Genomic DNA, 12,756 nt, shown 5'->3' on the forward strand with positions numbered 1-12,756 from the left:
TGTTCCCGTAAAGGTCAAGGGTGGTTCCAAAAACCACAGGGAACCTTGGATGTCAGGGGATATACGAGAATGGATTAGGAAAAAAAGGAGGGCTTTTGGTAGATACAAAAGGCTAAAGACGGAGGAAGCCCTAGAGGAGTATAAAAAGTGCAGGGGGATACTTAAAAAAGAAATTAGGAGATCAAGGAGGGGCCATGAAATAACACTGGCGAGCAAAATAAAGGAAAATCCTAAGAGGTTTTATAAGTATATTAAGGGTAAGAGGATAACTAGGGAAAAAATAGGGCCCATTAGGGACAAAAGTGGCAATCTGTGTGTGGAGCCGGAAGATGTAGGAGGGGTTCTAAATGAATTTTTTGCATCTGTTTTCACTATGGAGAAGGACGATGTAGACATAGAAATAGGGCGGGGGGACTGTGATATGCTCGAACATATTAACATCGAGAGGGAGGAGGTATTGGCGGTTTTAGCTGGCCTAAAAATGGATAAATCCCCAGGCCCGGATGAAATGTATCCCAGGCTGTGTGAGGCAAAGGAAGAGATTGCGGGGGCTCTAACACATATATTCAGGACCTCTCTGGCCACAGGGGATGTGCCAGAGGACTGGAGAACCGCTAATGTAGTACCATTATTCAAGAAGGGTAGTAGGGAAAAACCGGGGAACTACAGGCCAGTGAGCCTAACATCAGTGGTAGGAAAATTATTGGAAAAAATTCTGGGGGACAAAATTTGTCTCCACTTGGAGAGGCAAGGATTAATCGGGGATAGTCAACATGGCTTTGTCAAGGGAAGATCATGTCTGACTAATTTGATTGAATTTTTTGAGGGGGTGACTAGGTGTGTGGATGAGGGTAACGCAGTGGATGTGGTATACATGGATTTCAGTAAGGCCTTCGATAAAGTCCCGCACAGGAGACTGGTCAAGAAGGTAAGAGCCCATGGAATCCAGGGTGCCTTGGCACATTGGATACAAAACTGGCTTAGTGGCAGAAGGCAGAGGGTGATGGTCGAAGGTTGTTTTTGTGACTGGAAGCCTGTGGCCAGTGGGGTACCACAGGGATCGGTGCTGGGTCCCTTGCTGTTTGTGGTCTACATTAATGACTTGGATATGAATGTAAAAGGTATGATCAGTAAGTTCGCGGATGATACAAAAATTGGTAGGGTGGTAAATAGCGAGGAGGGTAGCCTCAGTCTGCAGGACGATATAGATGGGTTGGTCAGATGGGCGGAACAGTGGCAAATGGAATTTAACCCGGAAAAGTGCGAGGTGATGCACTTTGGGGGGACTAACAAGGCAAGGGAATACACAATGAATGGAAAGACCCTAGGCAAGACGGAGGGTCAGAGGGATCTGGGTATGCAAGTACACAGATCCCTGAAGGCGGCGGAACAGGTGGATAAGGTGGTAAAAAAGGCATATGGGATACTTGCCTTCATTAGCCGAGGCATTGAATATAAGAGCAAGGAGGTTATGATGGAGCTGTATAAAACACTGGTTAGGCCACAGCTGGAATACTGTGTGCAGTTCTGGTCGCCACACTACAGGAAGGATGTGATCGCATTAGAGAGGGTGCAGAGGAGGTTCACCAGGATGTTACCAGGGCTGGAGCGCTTCAGCTATGAAGAGAGACTGGGCAGATTGGGTTTGTTTTCCTTGGAGCAGAGGAGGCTGAGGGGGGACATGATTGAGGTGTACAAAATTATGAGGGGCATAGATAGGATGGATGCTGAGGAGCTTTTTCCCTTAGTAGAGGGGTCAATAACTAGGGGGCATAGATTCAAGGTAAAGGGCGGGAGGTTTAGAGGGGATTTGAGAAAGAACTTTTTCACCCAGAGGGTGGTTGGAGTCTGGAACTCACTGCCTGAAAGGGTTGTGGAGGCAGGAACCCTCACAACATTTAAGAAGCATTTGGATGAGCACTTGAAATGCCATAGCATACAAGGCTACGGACCAAATGCTGGAATATGGGATTAGATTAGACAGGGCTTGATGGCCGGCGCAGACACGATGGGCCGAAGGGCCTCTATCCGTGCTGTATTACTCTATGACTCTATGACCTTGCATTAAATGACTTGCTATTGTTTTGCATCTGTATGATGGATTTGCACTAGAACAAAACAGTGAGTTGAAGAATACATTGTTCTATGCTTTGTAACTTACAATAGATTATCAAGGTAATTGATGTACAACAATTGAATGAGTCAAACTGCAATTTATTTTAGGAATTTAGTGATATTATCAGGCTTGAATGTTGTAATTACGTGCATATTTGTGTGGAAACTATAAATCAGTGCCCTTGATTACTACTGAAAGTTAGTTAAACTATAAGGTTAATTTTATCTTTGTAAAGCTAAAGAAGCAGAAGATGATGATAGTGCAATGGCAGAGCTGGTACCTTTGGGATGAGACGTTAAACAGGCCCTTTCTGCCTGCTCAGGTGGATGGAAAAGATCCCAAGACACTGATCGAAGAACAGCAGGAAATCCTCCCACTGTCCTACCAACATTTATGTCTCAATCAAACAGATTACCTGATAATTATCTCATTGCTGTGTGCAAATTGGTTTGCCAACTTACAATACTGACTACACTTCACAAGCACTTAATTGGCTGTCAAGCACTTTGGGCTGACTTGAGGATGTGAAAGGAGTATATAAATGCAAGTTCTTTGCTTCTAGTTAAGTTTAATTGTGGCAGAAAAGCATGAGACAGTCAGGTAGGGTGCATATAAAAGACTGAATAGATTATACAAATAAATTTGCACACTTTTGCTCATTCTGTCTCTCTTTTCCATTTCCTTGGTCCTATTTTCCCCTTTGACTTTTTTTTCTAACTAGTCTTTGTAGCTACAATTTTTTAAAACTTTAAACTCTTGCCTCTTGCTCCCACTGTCCACTTTGAACGAGGGAACAACTTCCAAAAAAAGTCTATGGCTGAAAACCAACTCAAAGGACTATTTTGCCCAGAGAAATTAATAGCCAAAGCACCAAAGATTGAAGTGGTCACTTAATTGGTATGAGCACATTCATCAGTGATGTGTAAAAACTCAACAGAACAGAAAGGCCTGCAGATGTTCAAGTAAACACTTCAGGAACATACTGTAGATCATGCCTGGATCGGTAAACTCATCCACCCAGGACAAGTATAGGTAAATGAACATACAGAGATGACAAAGTTCTTTACAGTGCAGAGCTCAAGCTGGTGCTGGAACTACAGCCTGAACTAGGTCTTAGCTACTGACATTGAGACTCATTAAAGTGAAAATGCAACCATCAATTAGTCTGTAAGAAATATGACTGCGCACCTGCTGCACAGCTTGTAATAAATGTACCATGTACTGTTTCTTATGGAACAGTTCCACTTGAGAAACATCAGACTGCTAGAGAAGATGATGAACCTGCATTTATAAAGCACCATCATGTCAACAAGATGTCCCAAACGTTTTACATTTAACCAATTATATTTTGAAAGTGTAGTCACCGTTATGAATGCAAATACAGCAACCAATTTGCACACAAGGTCCCACAAACAAGAAGATGAATGACAAATTAATCCGTTTTTAGTGATATTGGTTGAGGAATCATTTGACAGGATATTGGAAGAACTCCTCTGCTCTTCTTCAAATAGTGCCATGGGATCTTCAATGTCTACCTGAACCAACAGGGCCTCAGTTTAACATCTCACCTGAAAGATGGCACCTCTAACAATGTAGTACTCTCTCAATACTGAAGTGTCAGCCTATCAAATGGGGCTTGAACCAGTGACCTTCTGACTCAGATGGGAGAGTGCTACCAACTGAGCCAAGCCAACACTCAATATAGGAGCAAAGGATTATTTTTTAAAAATACATGTTCACATAAAATTCAAATGGTAACCAGGATGGCCCAAAGATCAGAAAAATTATCCAGTGAAAGGGATTGCTTTAGAAACATTCCATGTTTTGTACTAAGTTTTTTGATTTCACCCAGGGCAGCAATATGGGAGCTCAGCACTCTAGTTTAGGATAGGGGGGGGCAGGCAAACTATATCAATTGAGGTTGCCAGTCCTAATCCAGGGACTGCTGCTGGATGGTGCTGTATCGCTGTCAAATCAGGACAGAATTGGATTCGGTTGCGACTCTCCCCCTCCCTCCACAGTCAGTTAATCTGCCTAGACTCACTATCCAGACTCACATCAAGTGGGCACTTTGGGAGGGCTTAGGGACATCTGGTGGTACCCAAGAAACTGTCCCCTGCAAATAAAATGCATGAATACATCTTAAAAATGTGATGATCTTCTTAGGCAGTCCCTCGGAACCAAGGATGACTTGCTTCCACATTAAAAATGAGTTCTCAGGTGACTGATGAGTCCAATGCGGGTCAGATGGTGGTTGAAGGGGTGGGTGGGTGGGGTGTTTGGGTTGATGTGTGCTCCTTGCGCTTGCTCTCGGCGAAGAGACTCGAGGTATTCGGCGCCTTCCCAGATGCTTCTCCTCCACTTTGTGCAGTCTTGGGCCAGGGATTCCCAGATGTCGGTGGGGATGTAGCACTTTTTCCAAGGAGGCTTTGAGGGTGTCCTTGAAGCGTTTCCTCTGCTCACCTGGGGCTCTCTTGCTGCGTCGGAGCTCTGATTAGAGCGCTTGTTTTGGGAGTCTCGTTTCGGGCATGCGGACGATGTGACCCATCCATCCGAGCTGATCGAGTGTGGTCAAAGCTTCGATGCTGGGGATGTTGGCCTGAGCGAGAACACTGACGTTGGTGTGCCTATCCTGCCAATGGATTTGCAGGATCTTGCGGAGGCAGCGTTGGTGGTACCTCTCCACTGCTTTGAGGTGCCTGTTGTACATGGCCCATGTCTCTGAGGCATACAATAGGGCGGGTATTACTACTGCTCTGTAGACCATGAGCTTGGTGCTGGGTTTGAGGTCCTGGTCTTCAAACACTCTCTTCCTCAGGCGACCGAAGGCTGCACTGGCACGCTGAAGGCGGTGTTGGACTTCATCATCGACTTCTGCCCTTGTTGACAGTAGGCTCCCGAGGTATGGAAAGTGGTCCACGTTGTCCAAGACCTTGTCATGTATTTTGATAATCGGGGGCAGTACTGTGTGGTGGGGGCAGGTTGGTAGAGGACCTTTGTCTCATGGATGTTTAGTGTAGGACACTATATAAATGCGTGTCTTTATCAGTCTCCAAATGTGGAAATTAAGACCACCACATTACAGAAGGTAAAGCTGTGTGCGAAGGCAAAATGCAAAAGCAGATTTCAAGATTCTCTTATATGGATTACTGGGGAATCTAAAGTTACTGGGGTGACTGGGTAAGCGGAACAATTTTCCATGACACTGAATGTGACGATTCTAACTCATTAATGCAACAGAATCTTCCATTCAGCAGTTGGGTCACCCACTGCAACAGGAGTTTTTAAACAATGCTCAGTGGATCTGAGCCCCTGCATTACTCTTCACTCTACAACTTGGCATTTGTTTATTTTCAGTCAATATAACAGAATGAAGGGCCAAGTGCTTTTCAACAAAGTGGTTCATTCCGCAACAGAAGTATGAATCCACTGACCTGTTTTAACATGGAGATGGCGCCGAGGTTCCTCAGGGCCCTCTATAGGCTGATCTGCAAGGAATAATCGAGCCGAATCCAGTGCAGTTATGATCGTCTCTTCCTTATCCATTAGCTCACGCCTGAGAGCCTGCAAAAGAGAGTTTCATTTAAAAATTATTACATTTTAAAAGCACACATGGATGTAAAAGATCCCATGGCACTATTCGAAGAGGAGCAGGGGAGTTATCCAGTGTCCTGGCCAATATTTATACCCCAACCAAAATCACAGTTTAATTGGTCATTTAAGTAATTACTATTTTGTAAGAGCTTGCTGTGGCTGCCACATTCCCTACATTATAAAAATTGACTACACTTCAAAAGTAATTAATTGGTTGTGAAGCGCTTTGAGACATCCTACAGTCGTGAAAGGCGCTATATAAATGCAAATTATTTATTTCTTTTACACTTAGGTAGAATTCACAGCACAAAAACAGGCCATTCGGCCCAACTGGTTCATGCTGGTGTTTATGCTGGTGTTTATGCTCTACACGAACCTCCTCCCACCCCTCTTCATATAAGCCTATCAGCATAACCTTCTATTCCTTTCTCCCTCATGTGTTCACCTAAATTGTTACTTGTTTCTATAAATACAGAACAGATAAAATCTGGCTGCTGCCTCGAGATATTCCAGGTTTCAGATTGTTTCTGGGATATTGAGCAGATTGCACCAAACAGCCCTCTTGTGAAGGGATGCTTTAAGGATGAAACCAGTAGTTAGTATTCAGTTTCACGCTTTAGTATTTTACTAAGGTAAGGATTTGCCAGAAAACCCTTGGGTTAAAAAAAATATTGCCAGAATGAAGTCAAGGCAAAAGAAAATCAGTAACAAACAAGTTCCACACTCATGTTAGGGTCCCACCTTCAGCATCATGTGAATAAACCTTACTTTGAAAGCTTTTCCCCAGTGTGAACACCCAGATGTCAAGGAATGCTCCTCAACGGTGATGGTTAATAAGTAACATGACATGGGCTTCAGATCTCTGGCCAAAGCGGTTCACTTCAAAGGAAGTTTTCATCTGCACACTGACACATGGGCCAGAAACGAACGCCACCAGAGGCTACAAGATTCGGCACAGCTGGTGGCTCTGCCCATCTCATTAGTGCAGGACCTCTTGTTGAGGGGAACAGATACACTTGGGTTCAAAAGCAAAATACTGCGGATGCTGGAAATCTGGAATAAAAACAAAAAATGCTGGAAATACTCAGCAGGTCAGGCAGAATCTATGGAGCAGGGAACAGAGTTAACATTTCAGGTCGATGACATTTCGTCAGAACACGGACGAAAGATCATCGACCTGAAATATTAACTCAGTTTCTCTCTCCAGATAACATTTGGTGTTGTTTTGCAACAGATCTCCTACTGAGACACAGAGCGCAGAGTGGCAGTGACAACAAGCTGTCTTGCCAATCACTGGCCTTAAAGCACCCATTCTGTACCTATCCCAATTTTTTGTGGTGGTATTGTATTTAAAAAAGATACCTGGTCAAACTTTCCGTGTGAATAAAACAATCCCTCACTCAAGAAAATAAGGACTGCCACTTGTTTTCCACATATATTACCATGTTATATTTTATTTTAGTTACAATGTATAAACCCATTCAGTAAAACAGTGGTCTTTTGATATAATTTTTTAATGCTTACTTGATCGTGAGTTTGAATACATCTTTTACAGGTCTGAACATGGCAAGTTAAACTGAAACAGAGAATAGTATCTGTGCTCCTCCGGTGTTAAAAACGTTGATTGAAAAGACTGTAAATAGTGTTTTATTTTAATCCTTAAAAAGCATAATTTATGTCTATGGTCCTGAGGCTTTACCTCAAAAGAATTGACTAATCTGTACAATGCATCACCGCTTGGTTACTGCACCAATGATAACCCCTCGAAAATGGTGCAACAGCCACAGGACGCCAGATCAGATGCATCTCCAGCCTGTTGTAGGCACCCATTTACGAATTTCACAGGATAAATATTGCAGGGAACAAACACACGGTGGGCTTTGAAAATGTGTTTGGCTGGAAGGTTAGACAGTCCTGTAACTATTTTCCTCCATAAAATAACCCTGCAGGGTTACGTGTCAAACAGTCTGCGCTGGTTTGATTCCGTGCCCTGTGCCAGTGTGGACAGTGTTATCATTACTCAAGACAAATAACTCTAATCAACAACAAATGAAGCGCCACCCATTTTTATCCACATTCATCTTTTGCAGTACTGAGCAGCAAATGACAATTGACCAAAATGCTGCAAATGTTACAGCATTAGTACCATCCAACAAATGACTATTGACCAAAATGCTGCAAATGTTATAGCATTAGTACCATCCAATAAAAGAAAGTACAGGTTTAAAAATAGTGTGCTTTGCTTCAAACTGAAGAGAATAGCTATTGTAAAAGACATCTCTTGGCTAAACAATTTGATTTCCAGTTCCCACAGATTGATCAGTAGTCATGGCCATCAGGGAATAAACTTGACCCTGTTACACAGCCCAGCCAAATAGCACTTCTAATTGTTGTAGATATGGAAGCAATTCTTGAAATGATTGGGTCATAGAATGCAGGAAGGCTGTGGCATTGTCAGATAGTAGCTGGGTTTACATTGTGCAAGACCTGAACTAATGCTGCCAGTTCCTGACGTGAGGGTTTTGTGTGGCAGGCTGCAAGCTTATTGCAAATCCACTGGGACTCACTAAAAGCAGCTACTGGTAAAACCCATTTTCAGTCACTGGTCTGAGCAAATACCAGGGGTTTTAGATTTAGCTTGCAGGCAGCTGTGAGACCTGTGCTTCTGGAACTGGTGGAGAAAGGGAAAGACAGACACAGCACAACTTCATGTGACTGAATTCCCCGTTCTTTCTCTGGGATTATAACTGGAAGAAGTGTTTTGTAGAGCTGGTGGATTTGGAGTTTGGCAGGGTGTGGGTGGGGGGGGGGGGAGGGGGGGCGGGGGGAAAGAAAGAGAAATCAGATGGGTTATGTTCATTATTTTGATCGTGGTGTTGGCAGCCAACTTTTTCTTGGCCTGGTAGTTGGCCTTTTAAATGTTTACTCCATTTGTTCGCTACCCGGAAACAACAATACTGAGCATCTTTGCACCACAGTTTCCAACAAACTCATTGATTCCCCCAAAGACTGAAGTCGGAGAGTACAGGATAGTTCTTTGCACAAGCTGCTTTTATGCTGGTGTTGGTGGACATTTGCATTATTTGTTCCAGAGCCAGGTTTGCTAAACTGGTGCCCAGAGACCCAGTAAAAATAAAATGGGCACCAGTATTGGGATCTGCCAGGGGTACATTGGGGTTGTTGCGGCTGTATGAGGCCAGTGCTTTAGGAACCAGCAACACCAACACTCCACTGACACCATCATAAAAGCAGCTTCACACTTCACTTGTTGATAGCCATCACTGAACGATTAGTCCCAGAAACACAAATTATCTAACAGTTTAGGAGAGGCAAAACACAATAGATGATCCAAATAAAGGATTCAATGGGTATGTATTTATTGAATTACAATTTGCATTTATACAGCACCTTTAATGCAGAGAAACATCCCAAGGTGCTTCAGAGGCGCAATCAAACAACAATGGATGCCATGCCAAAGGAGGAGATATTAGGATGGGCTAGTTAGTGGCAATAAAGAGGAAGGTCAGTCCAGTGTAACAGTGATGGCGAGGACGGTCAGTCCAGTGCAACTGTGATGGCGAGGACGGTCAGTCCAGTGCAACAGTGATGGCGAGGACGGTCAGTCCAGTGCAACAGTGATGGCGAGGACAGTCAGTCCAGTGCAACAGTGATGGCGAGGACAGTCAGTCCAGTGCAACAGTGATGGCGAGGACAGTCAGTCCAGTGCAACAGTGATGGCGAGGACGGTCAGTCCAGTGCAACAGTGATGGCGAGGACGGTCAGTCCAGTGCAACAGTGATGGCGAGGACGGTCAGTCCAGTGCAACAGTGATGGCGAGGACGGTCAGTCCAGTGCAACTGTGATGGCGAGGACGGTCAGTCCAGTGCAACAGTGATGGCGAGGACAGTCAGTCCAGTGCAACAGTGATGGCGAGGACGGTCAGTCCAGTGCAACAGTGATGGCGAGGATGGTCAGTCCAGTGCAACAGTGATGGCGAGGACGGTCAGTCCAGTGCAACAGTGATGGCGAGGACAGTCAGTCCAGTGTAACAGCGATGGCTAGGACAGTCAGTCCAGTGTAACAGTGATGGCGAGGACGGTCAGTCCAGTGTAACAGTGATGGCGAGGACGGTCAGTCCAGTGCAACAGTGATGGCGAGGACGGTCAGTCCAGTGCAACAGTGATGGCGAGGACGGTCAGTCCAGTGTAACAGTGATGGCGAGGACGGTCAGTCCAGTGTAACAGTGATGGCGAGGACAGTCAGTCCAGTGTAACAGTGATGGCGAGGACAGTCAGTCCAGTGTAACAGTGATGGCGAGGACGGTCAGTCCAGTGCAACAGTGATGGCGAGGACGGTCAGTCCAGTGTAACAGTGATGGCGAGGACAGTCAGTCCAGTGTAACAGTGATGGCGAGGACGGTCAGTCCAGTGCAACAGTGATGGCGAGGACGGTCAGTCCAGTGCAACAGTGATGGCGAGGACGGTCAGTCCAGTGCAACAGTGATGGCGAGGACGGTCAGTCCAGTGCAACAGTGATGGCGAGGACGGTCAGTCCAGTGTAACAGTGATGGCGAGGACGGTCAGTCCAGTGTAACAGTCAATATTGCAGAGGAAAGGTCAGCGACCTGAAACGTTCACTCTGTTTCTCTCTCTCCACAGATGCTGCCTGACCTGCTGAGTGTTTCCAGCAGTTTCTCTTTTTATTGCAGAGGGAGGACCTCTGTTGAGTTTTGGCCAGGTAGTTGTGGTGCAAAGAAGGGTTTGTGCTAAATCTGGACAGGTAGCATTAGCGAGGAGAATTGACAAGTAACTTATGATTTGGCTGAAATGTTCTGGAAGGAGTGAATGGTTACAAGCCAGCAGTTTTACTACTTGTAATCATACAATTAGGCTCGAGAGAATAGTAAAAATGTCAGTCAAAGTAATGCGATATGTGGGTAACAATGGTACTGTACACACAGACTGAACTTTGGATTTAAGGATAATGAGTTAATACGGTAAAATGTCACCAGCAGCTTGAAGGCCCACAGCAAGGGACAAGAATTTTTCAGCACTTCCGTAAAACTGCTCAGTCAGTCCTCCTCTTGTTCAGATGAACGAAACAGTAATAATTATCACTGAATTATTGGGAAGCAGTGTTTTAGAATACTTCCTTAACTACTGGCTTGTTCTAGGCTTGAGTCAAGCCTTAGAAGAGGCAAGTATTTCTTTAGATTAACCTTCAGCCTCCTGAAAATACACTTGGAAACACAATAGAAGGTAGCCAATTAAAATTACATATAAAAGAGATGGTTCCTGACCATGAGCCAGAAAAAAGGGGACCATGAACCCAAAACAGAAAAAAACCTACCTTAAACTTTCAGCCAATGTTCTTTCACCAGCAGTTTTAGAGCACCAATGGAATATGATTAGGATGTCTACAATAAATAAACTTTTGTATCTCTTACATTGCTGTGATTATGAAAAACTAATTGCTTCTATACGCTTCCAGAGGTTCAGAATTAGATGTTTTTTCTGAGGTACACGCAAATGGCAAATCCTAAGAAAGTAATTACAATTCTGAACATAATCAACTCTCAATTTCTGTCCTGGTGATTATTGATGCACCTCCAGAACAATGCACAGTGGCAGAGAGAGTCAAGGGTACTGGAATTGCAACAGAACGCCCACTCAGGAGAGAAACAATAGGAAGACAAGTCAAATGTGAAAGATAGGATTACAAGAACATAGTATGATTATTCAGCCAAAGAAACCCAATCCTTTCATATACCATGTCCAATTAATTCTATTTGGAACTCTATCCAACCCAAAATGGCAGAACAAAGTGAAACACCGACCTAACCTTTTGGAAGGGGAGGGTGAACAGCCAGTTGTCGTGGTGCATATAAGTACCAACGATATAGGTAAAAACCGGGATGAGTTCCTAAAAGCTGAATATAGGGAGTTAGGAGGTAAATTAAAAAATAGGACGTCAAAGGTAGTAATCTCAGGATTGCTACCAGTGCCCTGTGCTAGTCAGAGTAGAAATAGAAAGATATTTCAGATGAATACGTGGCTAGAGGAATGGTGCAAGGGGGAGGGATTCAAATTTCTGGGACATTGGAACCGGTTCTGGGGGAGGTGGGACCAGTACAAAACAGACGGTTTGCACCTGGGCCGGGCCGGGACCGATGTCCTAGGGGGAGTGTTTGCTAATGCTCTGGAGGAGGGTTTAAACTAAAATGGCAGGGGGTTGGGAACCTGAGCGGAGAGACAGAGGAAAGGGAAACGAGGATAAAAGCAAAAGACAGGAAGGAGAAAAACAAAAGTGGCAGACAGAGAAAACAAGGGTTTAAATCATACATGGCCACAGTAAATAATAATTGTAAGAGAGTTAAAAAAACAAGCCTGAAGGCTTTGTGTCTTAATGCAAGGAGCATTCGTAATAAGGTGGATGAATTAGCTGCGCAAATAGAGGTAAACGAATATGATATGATTGGGATTACAGAAACATGGCTCCAGGGTGGCCAAGGCTGGGAACTCAATATCCCGGGGTATTCAATATTCAGGAAAGATAGGCAAAAAGGAAAAGGAGGTGGGGTAGTATTGCTGGTTAAAGAGGGGATTAACACAATTGAAAGGAAGGATATTAGCTCTGATGATGGGGAATCTGTATGGGTAGGGCTGAGAAATACCAAGGGGCAGAAAACGTTAGTGGGAGTGGTATATAGACCTCCAAACAGTAATGCGGAGGTCGGGGTTGGCATTAAATGGGAAATTAGAGAAGCGTGCAATAAGGGCACAGCAGTTATCATGGGTGACTTTAATCTACATATAGATTGGGCTAACCAAATTAGTAACAATACTGTGGAGGAGGAATTCCTGGAGTGTATACGGGATGGTTTCCTGGACCAATATGTCGAGGAACCAACTAGAGATCAGGCCATCTTAGACTGGGTATTATGTAATGAGAAAGGTTAATTAACAATCTTGTTGTGCGAGGCCCCTTGGGTCAGAGCGATCATATGATAGAATTCTTCATTAAGATGGAGAGTGAAATAGTTGACT

At 44.2% G+C, this 12,756-nt stretch overlaps 1 protein-coding gene across 2 annotated transcripts in view; it reads right to left on the reverse strand.

Moving 5' to 3' along the window:
* LOC147121352 (utrophin-like) overlaps positions 1 to 12,756 on the reverse strand; it is a 232,317-nt gene that overhangs the window by 184,771 nt on the left and 34,790 nt on the right. For both annotated transcript variants that reach the window (XM_085981551.1, XM_085981550.1), the window contains exon 4: positions 5,551 to 5,680. In XM_085981551.1, the coding sequence (XP_085837677.1) occupies positions 5,551 to 5,680 (130 nt within the window). The remainder of the gene's footprint in view (positions 1 to 5,550; positions 5,681 to 12,756) is intronic.

This window comes from Somniosus microcephalus, chromosome 3 (genome assembly GCF_052327205.1).
Source record: "Somniosus microcephalus isolate GS21.2 chromosome 3, FLI_Smic_1.0, whole genome shotgun sequence".
In the NCBI taxonomy this organism is placed as follows: domain Eukaryota; kingdom Metazoa; phylum Chordata; class Chondrichthyes; order Squaliformes; family Somniosidae; genus Somniosus; species Somniosus microcephalus.